The 22442-nt window shown below is 40.7% G+C and overlaps 2 protein-coding genes across 5 annotated transcripts in view; one reads left to right on the forward strand and one right to left on the reverse strand.

Moving 5' to 3' along the window:
* The window catches only part of stab2 (stabilin 2), a 48605-nt gene extending 36979 nt beyond the window's left edge, over positions 1–11626 (forward strand). The window contains exons 52-69 of the mRNA XM_042403541.1: positions 52–141; positions 234–380; positions 471–530; positions 626–749; positions 1200–1349; positions 1951–2055; positions 2518–2625; positions 3977–4170; positions 4254–4395; positions 5753–5886; positions 6990–7155; positions 7231–7337; positions 7491–7610; positions 7690–7836; positions 7971–8081; positions 8201–8332; positions 10484–10594; positions 10816–11626. Of these exons, the coding sequence (XP_042259475.1) occupies positions 52–141; positions 234–380; positions 471–530; positions 626–749; positions 1200–1349; positions 1951–2055; positions 2518–2625; positions 3977–4170; positions 4254–4395; positions 5753–5886; positions 6990–7155; positions 7231–7337; positions 7491–7610; positions 7690–7836; positions 7971–8081; positions 8201–8332; positions 10484–10594; positions 10816–10875 (2208 nt within the window). The 3' untranslated portion in view covers positions 10876–11626. The remainder of the gene's footprint in view (positions 1–51; positions 142–233; positions 381–470; positions 531–625; positions 750–1199; positions 1350–1950; positions 2056–2517; positions 2626–3976; positions 4171–4253; positions 4396–5752; positions 5887–6989; positions 7156–7230; positions 7338–7490; positions 7611–7689; positions 7837–7970; positions 8082–8200; positions 8333–10483; positions 10595–10815) is intronic.
* Positions 11627–13095: 1469 nt separating this feature from the next.
* ovch1 (ovochymase 1) lies at positions 13096–22442 on the reverse strand. 4 transcript variants are annotated; one of them, XM_042402523.1, is made up of 13 exons: positions 22340–22442; positions 21657–21746; positions 20293–20479; positions 19294–19369; positions 16843–17032; positions 16625–16764; positions 15241–15391; positions 15091–15108; positions 14668–14890; positions 14166–14323; positions 13965–14063; positions 13717–13853; positions 13096–13278 (listed from the first exon to the last, which is right to left on the reverse strand). In XM_042402523.1, exons 1-13 carry the CDS (start codon positions 22389–22391, stop codon positions 13117–13119), a joined length of 1683 nt encoding a protein of 560 aa, XP_042258457.1. In that variant the 5' UTR covers positions 22392–22442; the 3' UTR covers positions 13096–13116. The 4 variants fall into 4 exon arrangements, with proteins under 4 accessions (XP_042258457.1, XP_042258456.1, XP_042258455.1 ...); XM_042402522.1 differs by having other exon boundaries at positions 13717–13850; positions 15091–15132; XM_042402521.1 differs by having other exon boundaries at positions 15091–15132.

The following is a 22442-nucleotide window of genomic DNA, read 5'->3' on the forward strand; positions in this document are numbered from 1 at the left end:
TTTTTGCTGTAAATGTTTCTTCTTCTGCTCAAACTTTCTCTGCGCGAACAGATTTACGCTGAAGGTTTGATCTACCTGGACTCAGCTCGAACTCTGCAGGGCTCGCCGCTCTCCTTCAGCTGCGGAGGGATGGACGACATCGTGAGTCCGCAGGAAACAGAATAAATAAACAGAAGAAGAAGAAGAAGGAGGAGGAGGAGTGGTTTGGTAAATGATGTTTGTGTTTGGAACAGGGAGAAATCTTTGTGAATGATGGGAAGTGTCGGATCACTCAGAGACACCTGATCTTTAACGAGGGCGTCGCCTACGGCATCGACTGCCTGCTGACTCCGCCCAGCCTGGGGGGGCGCTGTGACACGCAGACGACCTTTGACCTTGAGGTGAGCCTCACCTCTACACTGCAGTTATAAAGTTCTAATTTAAAGTTCAAATGTTGAAGTTTGAATGTTTCTCTTCTTCTTCTGTGGTAGTTGGGCTGTGGACTGTGCACCTCCTCGGCTGCTCGCTGTCCGAGAGGATCCAAACTGAAAGTCGGTATCATCATCATCATCATCATCATCATCATGTTTCCATAGTTACCAAACCTGTCTGGCTGAATTCTTCTTCTGTGGTGTTTCGTCTTCAGGAGGTTCTGAAGTGCGATCTGCCCTCCGTGTTCATCACGAAGAACGCCGGCTGTCGCAGCGTCTGCACCATCAACTTCTGGCAACCAAACTGTTGCCATGGTTACCACGGGCGAGACTGTCTCGGTGAGAACGACGCAGTGTTTCAGAAAGTCTGTATGGAAGACAAAGAAGGAAACAGTTCTGGATGAAGAATAGAATAAAAGTACTCAGATGTGACGTCATCGTGTTTAACAAATAACATCATAAAACTCTAAATTATCATTTTCATCATCAAAATCACTTTTTATGGATTATCTCTTGGCTTCTATATAATATAATATAATTAATATAATATAATATAATATAATATAATATAATATAATATAATATAATATAATATAATATAATATAATATACTGTTTGTACTTTGTGATCGGAGCGTTAAGAGTCATAAACACGAGAAACAAAACAACGAAGAAGATTCTCGTTTTCCTCTCAGAGCTTCTGGAAAAAGGATCAGGATTGATCTGTAATTGATTACTGATAACTTGATCAGCTGTTGATCGTTTTTCTTCTTCTCTCCTTCCTGTCCAGCGTGTCCGGGCGGTGTCAGCTCCCCCTGCGGTAACCGTGGTAAATGTGACGACGGTCGCCTTGGTAACGGCACCTGTACCTGTGACGCAGGTTTTGGAGGTGTGGCCTGCGAGCTGTGCGAGGAGGGATTCTACGGACCCACCTGTAAAGGTGAGCGCCAGTCTGAGCTTCCTGTGATGTCACAGTTTAATGATGCTGACATGGGTCTGACTGGTTCGGACTGGTTCTGACTGGTTCTGACTCTGGTTCTGACTGGTTCTGACTTTGGTTCTGACTGGTTCTGACTGGTTCTGACTCTGGTTCTGACTGGTTCTGACTGGTTCTGACTGGTTCCGACTGGTTCTGACTCTGGTTCTGACTGGTTCCGACTGGTTCTGACTGGTTCTGACTCTGGTTCTGACTTTGGTTCTGACTGGTTCTGACTGGTTCTGACTCTGGTTCTGACTGGTTCCGACTGGTTCTGACTGGTTCCGACTGGTTCTGACTCTGATTCTGACTCTGGTTCTGACTGGTTCCGATTGGTGCTGACTCTGGTTCTGACTGGTTCTGACTCTGGTTCTGACTGGTTCTGACTGGTTCTGACTCTGATTCTGACTGGTTCCGACTGGTTCTGACTCTGGTTCTGACTAGTTCTGACTGGTTCTGACTGGTTCTGACTGGTTCTGACTCTGGTTCTGACTCTGATTCTGACTGGTTCTGACTGGTTCCGACTCTGGTTCTGACCGGTTCTGACTCTGGTTCTGGTCGTCAGCCTGTAACTGCTCAGAACACGGGTCATGTGACGAGGGACGCAGAGGGACGGGTTCGTGTTTCTGCGAGGCGGGCTGGACCGGACAGCGCTGTGAGACGCAGCAAGGTGAGAAGCAGATTTAAACTTGCTGATTAGTTTCTCAATTAATCAGTTGATTCTTTTGTCAACATGTTATAAAATCGTGAATAATGAGATCGTTATCGTTACAGTTTCCCAGAATCAAAGTTGACGTCTTCAGATGTCTTGTTTTGTTTGACCAACAAATTGACCAAAAAATATTCAGTTTACTGGCGTGTTTGACAAACAAATAAATAAAATCATCACGTTTGAGAAGCTGAAAATGACTAAAACAATTTATCAATTATCAAAATACTTGCCAGTTAATTGTCTGTTGGTCAACTAATCAATTAATCGATTAATCGTTGCAGCTCACTGATGAGAAAGGCTAACAGTTTCCCCCTGCTTCTTAGCATTGTAGCAGTGATTTTAGCCTGTTAGCCTGTTAGCATGTTAGCTTGTTAGCATGTTAGCTTGTTAGCTTGTGAGTGAAGTGTCTCTGTCCTCCAGCTGGACTCTCTGTGTGTTCTCCATCCTGCGCTCTGAACGCCGTCTGTCAGGACAACAACACCTGTGTGTGTCGGCCATTTTATGTAGGAGACGGCTTCACCTGTGAAGGTACACACACACACACACACACACACACACACACACACACACACTTTGGCTGTGGGGGAGTTGGTAGAGCTGGGGGGGTGGGGTGGGAGGGGTGGGAGGGGAGGGGGGGCTCTCCCTGTTGTTCATGCAGACGATGTCTCGGTTTTGGTGAGAGAAAGGTCGAGCGGTCTACAGACATGGGGAAGGACATCAAACAGTGAGATACCGTCGTGTGGTTTATGGGGGGCGGATGGAGCACCACAGTTACTGGGGGAACTATAGTGGAGTCAGGAGGGGATTAAGGAGCTGGGGGTGTACGTGGGCTCGGAGGACTGGGTCAAGAGGAACTGGGTTGAGGTTCTGTCTAAAGCAGTCTCATATAGAGGAGGACGCTGATTATTAGCAATCTGGAGGCATCAGCAGTATGGCACAGACTCACTGTCCTAAACCCTCCTGCTGGTCTCCTACAGGACCTACAGAGGACATATGTGGATTTTCTCTGGTTCTGATTCTGGTTCACCTGTTCTTGCTCTGTTGAAGGTGCTCTGTGGGAAACGGGGGTTCTTTTTTCTGTGGGGCTGTACATTCTGGGACCAGTGTATTCTCTCCAAAACAAAATGAAAATTGTGCTGATGAACTTCCTGTTTGGGCTAAACTGGCTAAAGCGAAGGCCTGCAGGCCGGTAGAGCTGCTGTTACTGTTGAAGGGACTCTGCGCGCCTCAAGGCTGAATATGCTTATTACAGTCTGGTTAATGATACTGTTGGGTGTCAGAAGATCTGGTGTTTAGACGAGTCTGTCTGTACTGTGGGGGAGGAGGGTCTCTGTATACCTACAGACTAGTGACAAATTAAAGGAAACACCAACATTAAGTGTGTCAGTAAGGTGTTGGACCACCAGAACAGCTTCAGAGCTCCTTGTTATTGATCCTACAGTCTCTGAACATCATCGTTCATAAAGATCTTCCTCATGTGGTGTTATGATGATGATGATGATGCAGAGCGCTGTCTAACACGTCAGCTGGGTTGAGATCAGGTGACTGTGAAGGTCGTAACATGTGATTCATCCTGGAAGAGACCACTCCCATCAGGATAAAGCTGATCACTCACAACTACTTTGTATTGATTAGCAGTGACCCTTCCCCAAACCATGCCAGCATAACAGAGCCCCCAGACCTCCTCACTGTAGGGATCCAGCATCGAGACCTGGACCAGTTTTTCCTTTAATGTGTCACCTGTCTGTATCTGAACGTGACGGCTTGATGTGTGTGTTTGAGGAGTGATTGATGGATGGTGTAAGGAGTGTATCTGTGTAGGAGCTGTATGTGACTTTGTTTATATTAAAGGACAACAGAAGTCTCTCTGTCCCTGCAGTGGTGGACATGTGTCAGCTGTGGAACGGAGGTTGTGCTAAAGTAGCGAAGTGTTCTCAGACCGGCAACGTGGTGAGCTGCACCTGTCCTAAAGGTCACTCTGGAGACGGGTTCACCTGTCTGCCCGTCGACCCGTGTGTCGCCGGGGACAACGGCGGCTGCCACGAACACGCCGTCTGCACCATGACGGCACCGGTGAGACACGGGGAAACATTCTGTCGGTTTATCAGTTATTTATCAGTTATTGTCTCAGAGTTTGAAGATGAACGTGTTCACAGGGGAAGAGGAAGTGCTCGTGTAAAGACAACTACATCGGAGATGGACTCACCTGTGAGGCCAAACAGCTGCCAATCAGCCGCTGTCTCCAAGACAACGGACAATGCCATCAGGACGCCAAGTGCACAGACCTCCACTTTGAAGGTAAAATACACCATGTGGCCAAAAGTATACGGACAGCCCTGTGCATGTAGTTTAACATCCTTCGTGTCTGTTTGTCCTTAAAGATGCAGCGTCAAATCATATTTTAGATAAAAGTGAATTCTTTACATTTTAGCTTAAATCTCATGAATTACCTGTTGATATGAAGTATGTTTAATGAAATAATGAATGGATAAAATAATGAAATATAGAAACAAAAGGCTGCTATGACACAATAAATCCCTGAAAATATCATTAAAGGTGTTTGTTGTGTTTCCATTAATCTCACAAAACAAAAACCTTAAAAATACCTGAAGAATCCTCAAGTAACAAACACAAGTAAAGGTTAAAGTGTCGTTCAAACAGTAATTTGATACATTTGACAAAACCCTTAATTATCTATTTATTTTATCTGTTTATTAAAGGAGGATGTTTTTATCAAAAAGCCAAAACTAAACACCTTAAAAACACCAGAGCCCTTAATTATTAAATTAAGATTTTATGTTAATTAGCTGCTAACGCTAACATTAGACTGATGATACTCTGTTGTCTGTTTGTCTCCAACACATCAAATCTGCTGCAACATCAGTCAATACATGAATTGATGGATTATAATATTTAAATGTTTTAATGGATTTTCTGCAGTTTTAATATTTTTTAAGCAGTAAATACATACATGTATATGTCACAAAAGCTCTGCTGTCATTTATACTTGAACATGATATTTGGTCTATTTTCAGTTTTACTCAGATAATCCATTAAAACGCTTCACATCTTATAATCCATGAATTAATGATGCTGCAGATTTATTGTGTAGGACCCTTAATTTACACCCGAAAACACAACGAACACCTTAAAAACATCATCATCTTACTGTGGAGTGAAAAAGTCAAACAGTTGTCATGAAGCAGCTCAACGAATCATCTCACAGCCTCAAATGTGAATTTGTTAGGAGACACCAGTGTTTCAGTAGAATCGGCACACGGGCCTCGACAAACAGTAACTGTCACACTGCAAAGTGAAAAACAGCAAAAATATGGACATGTCTACCCGCTGAGCTGAACACACAACACAATTTTAACGGTTTTAACAGAGGTGTTAAATCATAATACCCCTGTATAGACACACCTGTATTTTTATGTATTTATTTGTGTATGTATTCTTGTTTTTCCTCATCTTTAACTTTTATATTCTAACCTTTTTTTTTAAGCCTCTTGTGCACAGGTGTTGTAATTTAGCGTTTTGCTACAAACACTAAACACTGTGCATCTAAAACTAAACTAAAATATCAATATCAACATTTTAGACCAATCACAGAAGCGGTACGTTGTTGTGAATCTGTTTTGTGTTGTGTTTGCAGACGCGACGCTCGGTGTGTTTCACTTCCGTTCAGTTAACGGTCAGTACAAACTGAACTACACTGCTGCTCAACAGTCCTGCTCTGCAGAGGGAGGAAGCCTGGCCTCCTACACTCAGCTGTCCTACGCTCAGCAAGTCAGTGAACACAAAAGACACAACCGTTAACATACGTTCATTACAGACTCACTTATATATTAAAACATCTGAAGAGTCTGATGTGTTTCCTCTAGTGTTGGTAAAGTGTTCTATAGTATTTTACTGTCAATTTTATAGACAACACAGAGATTTCAGTTTCATCCTTTTTCAGGATTTATCTTGACTGGAAAGCTGCATATTCTGTTTCCAGTCTCTGCAGAACATGTGGGAACTTTTGACAAGTCATTGATTTCATTCCACTATCTACTATCTACCAATCAAACAGTTCAAAAGAGCTGAGCTCTGTCATGTGCAGTCCCACAAGGCTCGATAATTGGCCCTGTTTTATTCATTCTGTATGAGCTTTATGATATCATTCAACACTGATGACATCATGTTGTATATTTCTTTTAACCCAAAAAGTTTGAAAAATCTGGACTCCAGTCTTTGATGACAGCAAGGCAAAGTCTCTCACTTCCTGCAGCTCAACACTGATAAGACTGCACGTTAAGAGTTTGTTCATCCTGCTACTTAAACCAAAAACTCTTTACAACTTATTCACTCCTTCACCACTGATTTAACTGAAGATTTTAAAACCCACCTTTAAGATGCTAAATTAACAAAGTTTAGTTATTGATTCATGTCATTAATGACATCAATATGGAGACAAATTGTTGATCAACTTGAAGACAAGTTGACCCCCGATGACAGAAACTTCACAGAGAAAGAAAAAATACATTGACACTGGTTGAGATTTCACAGTAAATTAAAAAAACAGACAGAAAATAGAACCCGCTGCTGTCTGCTGGTTCTGGTTTCTATTTAAAGCTGCTGTCTGCTGGTTCTGTTGTTTTCTTATTTAAAGCTGCTGTCTGCTGGTTCTGTTGTTTTCTTATTTAAAGCTGCTGTCTGCTGGTTCTGTTGTTTTCTTATTTAAAGCTGCTGTCTGCTGGTTCTTGTTTCTATTTAAAGCTGCTGTCTGCTGGTTTTGGTTTCTATTTAAAGCTGCTGTCTGCTGGTTTTGGTTTCTATTTAAAGCTGCTGTCTGCTGGTTCTGGTTTCTATTTAAAGCTGCTGTCTGCTGGTCCTGTTTGTGTCTGCAGGGCGGGTTGAACCTGTGTGCTGCTGGCTGGTTGGAGCAGGCCCGGGTGGCATACCCCACCACTTACTCCAACCCCAACTGTGGCTTCGGACACGTGGGCATTGTTGACTACGGCACCCGAAAAAATCTGAGTGAGACCTGGGACACCTTCTGCTACCGGATGAAGGGTGAGAGACGAAGAGGAGGGACGATAGTTTAGAGTAAAGGAAGTTCAGTTTGACATCACAGTCTGTTTGTTTCAGAGGTGAAGTGTGAGTGTAAGTCGGGTTATGTTGGAGACGGTTTCAGCTGTACAGGAAACCTGCTGCAGGTCCTCAGATCCACACCGACCTTCTCCAACTTCCTCACAGTGAGTCTGACATGAAACTTTTGGGTTACAGTTCATATAACACAAAAATCAAATCCTCATTTGTTGCTGACATGAAACCTACATCAGCCACCTCACATCTCAGATTAATCCTCAGTTATAAAATACATATTTTTACTTTTTTTCCTCTTGCAGCAAATCCTGAACTACTCTCAGGTGTCTGAATCAGGGAAACAGTTTGTGAAGCGTCTCAGTAACCTGACGGTCCAGTCGACGCTGTTTGTTCCCGACAACAGTGGCCTGGCTAACAACCAGGTGAGTCGCACAGAAAGATGTTTTAATTTTAATGAATGTGTCTTCACCTGTCCTTACCTGTCCTCACCGGTCCCTGCAGACTTTGTCCCAGCGGGACATTGAGTTCCACCTGTCGGAGGGTCAGGCTCTGCCTCTCAGCCAGCTGAAGAACGGCAGTCGGATCAGAACTCGAGTCGGCAGCCTCGCCGTCCTCGGAGTCTCCAACCTGCTCGACCCCTCAGCTCTGGTCAGACTCACTTCTGTACAATTACTGTTAAACTCTGATATTAATCCTGATTATCTTTTTAATTCAGCTTCATGTGGATTCACTGAGCTCCTGTTCTCAGAAAAGTCATTTTGAAACCTTTTTTAACTCCTCAGTTGTCCCGTTATATCAACGACCAATTCATCACCGATTCAGACATTCTGGCCTCAAACGGGATCATACATGTCCTCCAGGGACCCCTGAAAGCCCCGCCTCCTCGCCAGGAGGTGAGTGATGTCATTATCTGTTTTTGACAAATATTCAGATCAAGAAGTGATTTACAAAAGCAATGTGAAAAAGTTCTCCTCTGTTTGACCTCTGACCTGGTCTGTGATTGGCTCTGCAGCTGCATGTGGCACATAAGGCGGGGATGGGAGTTGGAGTGGTGCTGCTGATTGTTTTGGTGGCAGGAGTCATTTTTGTTGGATATCACTTCTACACCCACAACACCAAACCCTTCCAGTTCCACTACTTCAAGGTCAGTCGTTTTTTATCCTTCTGTGTTTCATTCTGTCAGTCCAACACTTCCTGCTCCACAGACACTCAACTCTGACCTCAGTATACTGTAGTATAGTACAGTATAGTATAATATAGTACAGTATAGTATAGTATAGTATAATATAGTACAGTATACTGTAGTATAGTACAGTATAGTATAATGTAATATAGTATAATATAGTGCAGTATAGTATAGTATAGTATAGTATAGTATAGTATAGTATAGTATAGTATAATATAGTACAGTATAGTATTATATAGTATAGTACAGTATAGTATAATATAGTATTATATAGTATTATATAGTATAGTACAGTATAGTATAATATAGTATTATATAGTATAGTATAGTATAGTATAGTATAGTATAGTATAATACAGTACAGTATAGTATAGTATAGTATAATATAGTATAGTACAGTATAGTATAATATAGTATTATATAGTATAGTATAGTATAGTATAGTACAGTACAGTATAGTATAATATAGTATAGTACAGTATAGTATAATATAGTACAGTATAGTATTATATAGTATAGTATAGTATAGTATAGTATAGTATAGTATAATACAGTACAGTATAGTATAGTATAGTATAATATAGTATAGTACAGTATAGTATAATATAGTATTATATAGTATAGTATAGTATAGTATAGTACAGTACAGTATAGTATAATATAGTATAGTACAGTATAGTATAATATAGTACAGTATAGTATAATATAGTATAGTATAGTATAATATAGTATAGTACAGTATAGTACAGTATAGTATAATATAGTACAGTATACTGTAGTATAGTACAGTATAGTATAATGTAATATAGTATAATATAGTGCAGTATAGTATAGTATAGTATAGTATAGTATAGTATAGTATAATATAGTACAGTATAGTATTATATAGTATAGTACAGTATAGTATAATATAGTACAGTATAGTATAATATAGTATAGTATAGTATAATATAGTACAGTACAGTATAGTACAGTATAGTATAATATAGTATAGTACAGTATAGTACAGTATAGTATAATATAGTACAGTATACTGTAGTATAGTACAGTATAGTATAATGTAATATAGTATAATATAGTGCAGTATAGTATAGTATAGTATAGTATAATATAGTATTATATAGTATAGTACAGTATAGTATAGTATAGTATAGTATAGTATAATATAGTACAGTATAGTATAGTATAGTACAGTATAGTATAGTATAATATAGTATAGTATAGTATAATATAGTACAGTATAGTACAGTATAGTATAGTATAGTATAGTATAGTATAGTATAATGTAATATAGTATAATATAGTACAGTATAGTATAGTATAGTATAATATAGTATAGTATAGTATAATATAGTACAGTATAGTATAATATAGTACAGTATAGTATAATGTAATATAGTATAATATAGTACAGTATAGTATAGTATAATATAGTATAGTATAGTATAGTATAATATAGTATAGTATAGTATAATATAGTACAGTATAGTATAATATAGTACAGTATAGTATAGTACAGTATAGTATAGTATAATATAGTACAGTATAGTATAGTACAGTATAGTATAGTATAATATAGTATAGTATAGTACAGTATAGTATAGTATATGTTTTAGTTTTCATGTAACACATGTCATATTGGTAAAGCACATTTATTAGTCTTGGAGTTACACATTTAACACATTTTGTCTTAGAATAACGCATTCATTAATCTGAATATAACATTTATTAGTATTAAGTTTCAAGTTTCAATACTTTATTGCCATGTCAACATAGTTGATAGCAGTTTTTCTCAGTACAGCTCTTAAAAACAGACAAAAACAAAAACACACATTAAGTATTTAAAACAAGAACAGCAAAAGCAGTTATCACATTTATACATTCAAACATACATGACGTCCCAGATAAAGTCCTAAAGTGCTTGTTGGCGAATGCTTTCAAGTGTTTGTGCGTCAGAGTCCAAGTATTAAACACCCTCATAATGTGTGCTGTTCCTGAGGCAGCATGTCCAACACTTAGGACTCTAAGTTTCTGTATTGGTGTAATACCTTTTAAATATTAGTGTAAGACACTTTTTGGTGCTGATGTGTGTCGTTGTCGTTCTGACAGGAGGATGAAGCGGAAGATGAAGCTGCACCTGCAGACGGCAGTCGCAGCATCTGTAATCCGGTTTATGACGCAGGTCCTGAACCTGCTGAGTCCAACACGTCTGATGTCACAGTGAGTCATAGTTACATCACAGCCGACCCTCAGTAAACACACAGTGCATCACATCTTAACAAACTTAATGCATGTTGAGTTTGGATCGTTCTGCAGACACAATGAGTCATTTTGAGACTTTAGTTTGGGCGCTTAATGTTTCAACTGTTGGAAACATGCCGTTAGAATGAGACTAGTGAGTATAAAGCAGCGCAGAGGTGTTTACTGCAGAATGTTTACAGGAGGACGACAAACACGAGGTGGTAAATGGAGGATCATATGACCTGCTGCAGGACAGCTGAGAGGGAAACTGCTGCTGCTGCTCACTGCTGGACTGGGACCTTCGGTCCTGTTTTTATACCTCTGTGGACTGAAATGATCTGACCAGCCTCCAACGGTGTTTCATCAGCACTGAGTTTTATTTTCTCCTGTGACAAAAGACGGCAGCTGTGTCTGAGAACTGAAGGACTGTGGTGGAAAGGATTCACCAGAGCATCATCAGTTCTCAGCCATGTAACCTCACTCATACAAACACGGATGATGCGTTCAGGTGCTATGAGTCAACTCGTACAGAAATCTTCAGACACTGCTCTGTAATCAGACTGGTGAAGTTCAGTGAGGCCTAATTTTACAAATTGTGATATTTCTCATCAGCACATCAACGGACAGTGTGGCAGAGTCACAACTGGAAAGGACAGTTCAACCTGATGACTATATAAACAGTATTATTTTCCTAGTTCCCCCAGTTGTAGTAACAGTGGTAGTAAATCTACCACAGACAAAGCTCCAGTTCGTTTGTGTTTTACTTTGTTTCCAGCTTCTCTGGGCCGTATATGTTGTGTTTTCATGTTTAATGTTCTCTGGCTTAGAAATGTTAAACTTTTGTTTACAGTTTCAGGTTATCTGCAGACATAAAAATGTTAAATGAAGAATCAGGTATAATGAAATTTAAATGTTGATTGAAAAAGAACTTGTGCTTCGTGTTGTCTTTACTGTTCTTTTTTGTTCTTACGTGTTTTTTCATGAAATGTGAATAAGACCACTCTGAGTATGTTCACTGTGAGTGAGAACGAATAAGCCATCATCAACAGAGCTCCGATACCATGAGTCACCATGGCAACAGGTAAATAAAAGGCAGAGCCTCCATTTTAATCCAGTGGACGTAGAGACATTAATACATGTGTATGTAGACGATGCACATTTATCTTTAAAGAAAGAGTCTTAGTTTTATTGAGTGTCGTCCGTTAATTGATCATTTATCAGACTCACATTTCCTCAGTGATGATAAAGTGGAATCTGACTGTGTATCAGGCTGCAGCTACATTACATTTTAAATATATTTGTTCAGCTTTAATCTGACGGATGAAACACAGGAAGCAGCAACTGAAGATGAAAAATATAGTTAAAGATTTAAAACATATAGATCAAAGACACAGAGACGTGACTGTAGCTCACAGTCTGATCAATAATAATGTGTTTGCTGATTTATACTTGAAAAGGCATCAAGGTTAAAATACAGAATATTTTAAATGTTTAGACGTCTGTTTGTATCTCAGCTCAACAACATTCAGTGACTTTATTTCAGCTACTTCAGCAAATGTAGTAAATTTAAACACTCAGTGAAATACTGTTAAAACACGTTCAGGTTATGCTCCTATTTAAAAATCTCACTTTCAAACTACATTCTGCAGCTGCACCGTGATCCTGCTCGATCAGAAATATTAACATACAATATTATAGCAATGATGTTCCATCAGTGGACCAATCACATCATGACTGATAGAGATAATTATTCATTGATCCTACGTGTCTAAAGCTTCATTCTGATCGTCTAAATTTAAACTGAGATTAAACATTGTGTAATAAAGATTTCAGGTCAGCAGCTGCTCTAACAAACAGAGTCTCAGAGTTATAACAGAAGGACATGAGGAGGTTTGATTCTGAGCTGTTCAAAGAAACGACTGATGTGCATGAAAGCGGTAACTTTAGGAAGTCCTGAGTAACAAAACTAACATCCAACCAGGATTCAGATTCTGACAGTAAAGCTCCGCTAACGAGCTTTGATACGACTGAATGGATGAAGACATCAAACTCTGTAAGAGAGAGACTCAGACTCATTTACCATGGTAACTGATCCTGAGTTTAAGTTACCATGGTAACAGCTGATAAACAAAAACACAAACCACCACAATTCAACAGTGAACTCAGTAAACCACTGATATGAAATGCAGGAAAATATGAGAGAATAAAAGAAAAACTTGAAGATGTGAATTAGTTTTGAGGCCTGAAAATGTTTGACCGTCAAAAATGAAACAGGTTCCCGCTGACTGATTCCTGATTGGACAACCTTTCAAAAGCTTTTAAAATGAGACAGACGTGTTCTTTACACTGGCTGTGTTGCATCCAGCGCTCACATTTCTTTACTGACAAGAGTTTCTACAACTCAGTGAGTGTTCTTGGATGTGATTGGCTGCCTGATCCAAAGTCTCCTGCTCAGTGAAACAGATCTGAGGACAAACAGCTTCCAGGTAAAAGAGTTTATTTCAGATGTCTTCAGTCACCTCAGTGATCCATGAATGATAATCTGAGATTCTGGAGAAGATGGCGGGTTTGTCTGCCTCACAGCGCCGGCTGCCCCATGTTACCACGCCAAACAGGAAGTAGGCGCCACGCTTCCGACACAGCAGAGGAGCCCCGGAGTCGCCCTGCAGAAAGACAGGAAGTGACAGTTTAACCTCCCCTGAAAAACAGAGATCTCAGTTTGTTCCTGGTGAAGACAGGTGGCAGCAGGTGATTATTATCTACCAGCTGCTTTATTCAGATGCATCTCTTCAAAAGTTCTGACACAAGTTGTTTCTATTGGAAGCAGCTTGAAATTAACTGTTTTGATAATCATTTAATTGTTTCAATCATTTTTCAAGTAAAAAGCACAAAACATTTACTGTTTCTAGCTTCTCTAATGTAAAGATTTGCTGCTTTTCTCTGTTTTTTGTCACTGTAAACTGAATATTTTGGGTTGGTTGGACAAAACGAGACATTTTAAGACGTCAGCTTGGACTCCAGTCTATAAAACGGTCCACCTGAGCTTCTTAAAGTATTATTCTATGAATCAAAATAAAATTACTGTTAGCTGCAGCCCTCACCAAGCAGGAGGCGGAGCCTGCAGGATGTGAACAGATGTGGGAGTCACTGATGAGGTCACCGCCCCATTTCTCCCTGCAGGTGGTCTGGTTGACCAGAGTCAGCCGGGCGTGGTGCAGCCGGTCCGGATCAACGTCCGCTACACCAGAGATGACACAAGACTGTTTAAACATTCACACAAACACTGAGCTCCGAGGATTCAGCTCCTGTCCACTGCACGCAGCTGGAACATGGAGTCATGTGAGGTCACCTGATGCTCTCGTGGATCCCCAGCCGGTGGTGACACACGACCAGCTGTCGTCCAGCTCCTCGTCCTCATCGGGGACACAAACTGGAGACACATTGGAGTCTGGAGACACAAACAGAGGACAGTATCTGTATCTCACTCAGAGGAAACATGACATACATGTTACTGTCAGACATGTTCAGGCGTGTCCAGGTGTGTCCGTACTGAGTCGGGCGGGAATGCTGAGGCGGAGCAGAGATAGGTCACATGACGGGGGAAAGCTGTCATCCTGTGGCAGATTGAAGACTTCATCCACCGGGACACTTTGAGGAGATGAGAACTGAAGGTCATGAACTCCCAGAACCACCACGTCCTTCTTTGCCCTGCAGGGACGAGACTACTGCAGTAACTGTAGTAGCAGCAGTAGTAGCAGTAGTAATAATAGCAGCAGTAATAATAGTAATAGCAGCAGTAGTAGCAGTAGTAGTAATAGCAGTAGTAGTAATAGTAATAGCAGCAGTAGTAGCAGTAGTAGTAATAGCAGTAGTAATAATAGTAATAGCAGCAGTAGTAGCAGTAGTAGTAATAGCAGTAGTAGTAATAGTAATAGCAGCAGTAGTAGCAGTAGTAGTAATAGCAGTAGTAATAATAGTAATAGCAGCAGTAGTAGCAGTAGTAGTAATAGCAGTAGTAGTAATAGTAATAGCAGCAGTAGTAGCAGTAGTACCTTACGTTGCAGTGGCGTGCAGCGAGCACCCAGCGGCGGTGGATCAGTGTCCCGCTGCAGTAGTGGCGTCCGTTGGACTGCACACTGACCTGCCAGGGCCAGAGGAAGGGGCAGGACTCTGTCACGTTCCCCACAGACACCTCACCGTCCTGGGACACCGTGAGCCCAGCAAGGACTGGAACGTGCTCACAGCTGGAGCTCTGCTGCTTACCACACCTGTCCTCTGTGATCCAGGTGAATGAATACGATCACACAGGTGTGGACAAAATAACAGGAACACCTGTACAGTGTTCTGCATTACCTACTATATTATTATATTATCGAATTAATTTAACACGGTTGATTCCTCTCTGCAGGTCTGTATCAATGACCTGCAGAGGTATAACCTTTCTGTATAAACTGTCTAATGAAAAGGAAACCTACCTTCAGCGGTGATGTCATCTGCATACATGATATTCTGATCATCTGTACAGAAAAGTACCAGTACAGAAAATAAGAAGTCCTAAATATCAAAAAAAGAACAAGCATTACAGTAAATATCGGGATTTATCACAAGGTGCCTGTGTAATATACTCATGATGTCAGAGATCCACTGAGTGTGCTGCTGGACTTTGGTGTAGACTCCTGGTCTTCTGGCTCGTCCACAACCGACCCCCCAACTCACCAGACCTGCCAGCTCGTACCTGCTGCCTGTGAAGCAGGACAGCGGACCTCCAGAGTCCCCCTGAGACACAGAGACAGATTATAAAGAGACAGGACAGGAAGATGGGGCGAGAAAGACACAAGACAACAAGATGAGGAGGTGGGACCAGGAGACAAGACGGCAACAAAATGATGAGTCAGCAAGACAAAGAGACAGGACAACAAACAAGACAGAGACATAAAGAGACCGTTGACATCAAAATGACAAGATGGGACAGCAAAGACAACAGTGACAGGTACCCCATTTACACCTGGTGTTAACATGTGACCTGTATCTGGACACGTTATCTGCAGAGGGAAAAACACGTTCATGCATCTGTAAATGCTTCAGAACACAGTGTGATCTGATCTCAGCAGGTGTAAATACAATCTGTACAGCATCTGCACAGCCTGACACATTCATCAGAGAAAAATCCACCCAGTAAGTTGGAAGGTCACCAAGCTCCACCTCTTCCTGCCAGCTAAAGCAAACCCCGCAAAAACATATAAACTACAAGTATCAGCGGCAGCTAGAAGTCTTCCTCATATAAACTACAAGTATCAGCGACAACTAGAAGTCTTCCTCATATAAACTACAAGTATCAGCGGCAGATAGAAGTCTTCCTCATATAAACTACAAGTATCAGCGGCAGGTAGAAGTCTTCCTCATATAAACTACAAGTATCAGTGGCCGGTAGAAGTCTTCCTCGTATAAACTACAAGTATCAGCGGCAGATAGAAGTCTTCCTCATATAAACTACAAGTATCAGCGGCAACTAGAAGTCTTCCTCATATAAACTACAAGTATCAGCAGTAGATAGAAGTCTTCCTCATATAAACTACAAGTATCAGCAGTAGTTAGAAGTCTTCCTCGTATAAACTACACGTCTTTGTTGTTTATTGACCATCTTCTGGCTCCGTCCAGCTTATTAACATATTGAGATCCAATCACAAACAAGAACGTATTTTAATACCAGGTGTAAATATAAAGACCTATTGATCAGATATCATATCCAGATACTGTATCCAGATTCTGATCACATGTTAATACCAGGTGGAGATGGAGCTTTAGAGACAAGACAGCATGACAGGACACGTCAACAAAGAGACCAGACAGGACGATGTGAAGATGAGACGGGACAACAAACAGACAGTCGGTGTTCCTTGATTCTGTCAAGTTGACTGTGAAGACATCAGATGTCTGTCTCATGTCTCTGACCGGTTTAAAATGCTTCAGAGTCCAGATCCTGGTTTCTGATGGTTGTCCTGGTCTCACCTGGCAGGCGTCGACTCCTCCTCCGTCCTTCCCGGCACAGAACATGGAGGGCCTCATCCTGCCGTGGTAGTACTGGTTACAGACATCAGGGGGCAGCATGGTCACGTTCGCCTCCTGCAGTCTGTTGACTCGAGGCCCGTCTGAGGAAGATGCAGAGAAACACATTCAGCTTCCAGAAGCTCTGGTGCCGTCACAGAAAGGAGTGCAAGTGTCCTCACTCTCTCGGGTGGAGCCCCAGCCGGTGATGGTGCACTTCCTGAAGAGCGGCAGCGGACTCATCCAGACGTCGATGGGTCTGACGAACTGGTTGAAGATGAGCGGCTGCTGCAGCTTCAGCAGCGCCACGTCGCTCTCTTTGGTCCGAGTGTTGTAGCCCTGATGGCTGATGATCAGAGAGACGCCGACCAGCTGATTCACACGAGAACTTCAGTCAGATAAACATTCACAAACCTGTGTTTTACTTCCATACTTTAGTCTATTCCTCTCTAATGACGACTGTTTCCTATGACCTGACATCTGAGGAGTCTCTTAATGAATGACTTTTATATACAAAGGAGTAATTTGCAGGTATTTTCTGGTAAATTTTTAGGACATTTTACAGAGACAGTAGTGCAGTTTGGTGCAAATTATAAGAAAAAATTGAAAAAGTGAAGCTGGTTTAGTTGGTAAGCACCAGTTCATTATATTTGAGTTCATACGTAGCCCCACCAGACTCTAGAATTACCTCTGGATGCCTCTTGCTCTGGTCCACACCTTCCTCTCACAGTCTGTACATTCTGGATTATGATTATTACAGCTGCTGGTAAAAAACTCCACTATTTGTGCTTTACTGAATAACATATTTGTTGTGCACACCTCTACTACACAAAGCACTGCTGTTTGCGCTGTTGTTGACATTGCACTGTTTTCTCATCCATGTTTCTGATATCTCTGATTGCACATTAACGAGGCATTGTTTTCTCACTGCATCAGTTCATATCATAACATACATTGGCTTATCATAATAATCATTTAATCGGAACAATAATGTGTAGCACACTTGTCTTGCAAGCTTATTTCATTACAGTAGAGCTACAACTGTCATGAAGTCAGCTTATTATTATTATTATTATTATTATTATTTCAAAGTAGCCTACCTTTTGGTGAAAAGCCTCATCAGCTCTTTGTTGGCTTGTTATAGATCCATGACCACAAATACATACACAGATCAGAGCATTATTTATTATAATAAAGCTCAGGAAGCTGAAGATAGTAACACAGAACCCAGTGTTTGCATAACGTATTATTGTTTGGTGGTTTGTTGAACATTTGACTACTTAATAGCCTAACTATTGTAAATGAGCTAAGAAAGAGGTTTTATTTATTTGTCACTGTTAACGTTTGTCTACTGGACTAAAGGTTCTGAAGAATAGGAGACCAACAGTTATGTATATGCATGTAGCCTATTAATTTATGTTTTAGCCTATTATTATTAGTAGTAGTAGTAGTAGTAGAAGAATATAAATCCATATAAAAAACGCCGCCCGCTGTGTGTGCACATTAACAACATTGTGGTCACCTCTAGACGTCCATTTGCCACCACAGTTAAAAATTCCTAGAACTGCCTCTGGAAAGATGAAATACTGACTTCCATCTTCCTTCCTGAACCTTAAAGGTGACGTGCAGGTATTTTAACCTCAGCATGTAAAAAGTCGTATAAAGAGGGAGCTGATGATGTCACAGCGGGGGTTGGGGTTGGGGGGTGGGGTTATATAGAAGCTCCTCATCTCTGCTGGAGGCTAGCAGCTCCAGGCTACATTAGCTGCTGCCAGCATCACACATCACAATCTGCAGGTGCATTGTGGGTAATGTAGGTGCCAGGGTTTGAATTATAAAAAAAGATGATATCTCTGGTTCTTTTTTGCAAATCTGTTCATTAAAGTTTCTTCTTCATGTCTTTGGTGTTGTTACATTTCTTAAAAAAAATGTATCAGCTGCTGAAAATGAGTAAAACATAATTGTGATTTCTGGGAGACAGGTGTGGATCAGGTGTGTTCAGCCAATCAGGAGCTAATACAGTTTATTTAAATAGCAGCTTTCATCACAAAGTGCTCAAAGATCAAAGACACAAAGCAACATATATAACAAGACAATATTCAATGTTTGTAAATAAAATGCAGAATGTGACGGAGAGAAAACGTTGAAGCTGTTGTGGTTAAAATGGTGTCAAAGCTTTTGAGTCAGTGGCGACACCTGCTGGACACTACTGGTATTACTGGTATCACATCTGTTTAAAGGATCCAATCACAGCTCAGTTTGTGTATTTGTTGGTTGTAGCAGCCTGGAGGTTTTTACATTCTCACTCAATATGTTCTAATTTGACCAGTTTTAGGCCAACTGATAACAAATCAATAAAACTTTATTCCTGTCAGACACTCAGACCTTCATGTTTGGACAGAAAATGAACAGAAATATAAGTGAAGTGATGAGGAGGCGTGTTGGAGAGACTCCTGTCAGTATAATCCTGACTCTGCTGTCAATATTCATCCAGTCGTCTGCTTTGCACAGCTGGAAAATATAAAAAACTTCACTTTGACCAAATGATCCAAATCAAAACTGTCCTTTCTGATCCTCTGATGTATCAGATCCAACATGTACAAACTAATAAAGATGCTGTGTGTGTTTCTGACCTGCTGTCCAGCTTCATGAGGATCATCCAGGTTGTGTTTTCCAGCCAGAACCGTCCAGAACGAAGCTTTGTTGTACCTGCAGACAGGTGATGTTCATCAGGAAGAGACACAGCAGCTCTGCACCAATCAGAAACCAGTCTCAGAGGAAATCTAACAGAACATTTAAGTCCCTCCGTCTGAATCAACCAAACTTTATCTGTATAACACCTTTTACACCAGTCTGTCCTCACAAGAAAAAAGCACAGTAATCGTTAAAGATTGAGGTCGGCAAAAAGACTTACGGTTAGATTTACGCCATCTAGAGGCCATTGTAGTTATGAGCTGTAGGGGGGAGCACCGTTCAGACGTTAATACACGATGACTTCCTCATCACGAGGAGGCGGGTAGGGGGGATGGCTAGAAAGTTGCTGTTACCATTTGCTGCAGGAGACGACTGTTCGCCTCCCACCTTCAACCAAGTGTCTCTCCCCGTGAAAGACAACAGGAGTCGCTGCAACTCAGGTGTCCAAACCATGATCTCTCCCTAACCCTAACCAGACTTTAACCACAGCCACCAGACCGGCAAACAGCCAACTATTTTTTTACCAACCATGTTTACTAAACACTGGTAGGCTCATTGAGCAGCAACGTGCTGTCGCTAGCTCTCTGTGGAGGGCTTTCTAGTCAGATATCCCCGTTTCTGTTGTGTTGTGTCATTATGCCGGTCGTTTGTTTACGTTAGCGGAAGAGAGGCAATGCACTCGGGAGCGCGCAAAAACGCCACTTCCGTTGAATTTCCGTGAGAAATCCAGCCCGAGTCCATCACATAGAAATCAGTCCCAGGCTGTTGCAGTCGGGGAACGTCTCATTTTCTGTTACATTACCACCTGTTCACTCGTTAGCAATAAAAAACAATTAATACATGTAAATTGCTTCACAATGCTACACATTGTGTTACTGAACCACTCTTAGTGTGAGTCCTGGTCCTGGTCTACCTGAGCAGGTGAGGTGACCTCTGACCTTTTGAAGCAGTGGGCAGCAGAGATGACCCACAGCGGGCCGATGACGGCTCCTCCACAGGCCGGCATGGAGGCGAAGCGCAGAGAAACCTGCCAGGGCCACGAGTGAGCCCAGGCCTCCTGACCCCCGATGATCCGGGTCTCCACCTCCTCCTGCTCCAGACTGAAGGACCGGACCCCCGCCAGCTCTGAAACACAGACAGGATCTTTAGATTATCTGAAGGACTGGATTCCCCCTGGCTCCTCTGGTACAAAGTCCTCCGTATCAATACGTTTATTGATATTGATCAAATTCAAATGGTTTGAGAATGGAGGAAGGTTTGTGCTGCAGCTGATTGGCTGATCTTTCCACTGGTTTGGGTTCAGTGGTTTGTTTGGCATAGAACAGTAAACTGGTCAGTGGTCTACAGTTCTGTACCAACAGATCAAACTATCAGGATCAAATTGGATCAAACTGGAAACCAGTCAGACCATCAGCCTGTGGACGGCTGACACAGAATGTGAGTTATTGCACCGTTTCCATCACATTTAATGAAAATGTGTTATTTTGTTCTTAGTAGTATAGTAGTAGTATAGTATATTAAAACACAATATATGTGCTCATATAAAATATATTAGTGCAACATTTATAATTACATGTTTAAATAAAAAATGAAAATTGTTTAAGAAATTACAGATTTTTTATATATTTTACATTCATAACAAATAAAAACATTTATCAATATTATATTTCGTATCAGCACCTTCAAAGGTTTAAAATGTTTTTTACTGAATCTTAAATATTATTATAATTATTAATATATTAAATATTTCAGTGTAGAATATTTTATTATTATATTTAAAGAACATTTTTATTGAAAATGTATTATATTTATTGTTATAATGATAGTATATACACTATATATGCGTTAATATAAAATATGTATTGCAGCACTTAATTACATTTTTAAATTAAAACTTTAAAATCAGTTTTAGAAATGTGTTTTTATAGATTTTAATATAATTTACATTCAAAACCAGATCAGTATATTTTTCATGTTTTATATTTTACATCACATTCAAATAATCACAACTTTTGTTGTATTTTTAAATAGATTTTAAGTTTTTAATCATTTTAATAATACATTTTTAAAATGTGTGTACTTTCTATAAATCCAGAATAAACTGTAAATATAACGTTAGAAAGGTTAATGAGGCTGATGTTCAACTGTCATGTGACAGCTTCACCTGCAGTCACATGACACAGTCACATGACACAGAATAACACCAATGATCCAGATCAGTTGATGTATTTAATGTGATGAAGCAGCTGCAGGTTGAAACTTGCGTTCTGTTGTTAAAGAGTTGAAGAGTTTGTGAACGTACCGCCGAATCCAAAGAGTCCAGAGAACGTTTGATGTTCCTGCAGAGTTTGATTTAAAGTCTCGTTCTGCTGCGTCTGATTCAAGTTTCCACCTGAAGAGAAGAAACAGCAGCAGCTTCACATTTCACCTCACACTGATCTAATAAATAAAAACCTGCTGAAACTCCTGACAGCAGTCTTTTACAGATCTAAACTACCAGCTGCATCGATTAATCGATTAGTTGATCAGAGAAGCAATCGGTAACTGTTTGGAGAGTCAAATAATCATTTGAGCCGTTTCTTCAGGCACAAATCTGATGATTCCAGTTTCCAGACCCTGAAAATCATCTGCTGTTAAAAGAAGAGTCACTGAGAACTGCTGATGGACATTTTTCATTCACTTTGTTGACATTTTACAGACGCCACAAATATTAATCTGCAGATCAATCAAATGAGAATGGATAAACAATATAGTTTTTTATTGTCTTGTGAAAATTATCTTCTTTTTTCTTTCAGAGCTTGTTAATTTCTCAGCAGTCGACATGTTCGATGAACCCAGGAAGAGTGATTAAATATTCTCCCTCTGACAGACTGAAGCTCATCCTGCTGCTGCTGAACTCATACAGAACATAAATGAACCAGCAGCTGACACATGACGACACGTGACGACACGTGTAAATGTGCTCTGAGTGTAAATGTTTCTCACCACAGACGTCCAGCAGACAAACTGACAGCAGAAAGATCACAGACAGCAGCATCGTATCTGTCTGACTGCACAACTTCACAGGATCAATAAAGTTTGATCCACA

The sequence above is a fragment of the Thunnus maccoyii genome, chromosome 23 (genome assembly GCF_910596095.1).
Source record: "Thunnus maccoyii chromosome 23, fThuMac1.1, whole genome shotgun sequence".
In the NCBI taxonomy this organism is placed as follows: Eukaryota; Metazoa; Chordata; class Actinopteri; order Scombriformes; family Scombridae; genus Thunnus; species Thunnus maccoyii.

Coding starts and splice junctions, on each gene's coding strand:
- ovch1 (XM_042402521.1), bottom strand. CDS start 22,391: ATGCTGCTGTCTGTGATCTTTCTGCTGTCAGTTTGTCTGCTGGACGTC. Junction 14,891..15,090: donor AGATGACATCACCGCTGAAG/GTAGGTTTCCTT, acceptor CCTGGATCACAG/AGGACAGGTGTGGTAAGCAG. Junction 14,064..14,165: donor CAGCATTCCCGCCCGACTCA/GTACGGACACAC, acceptor TTGTGTCTCCAG/ACTCCAATGTGTCTCCAGTT.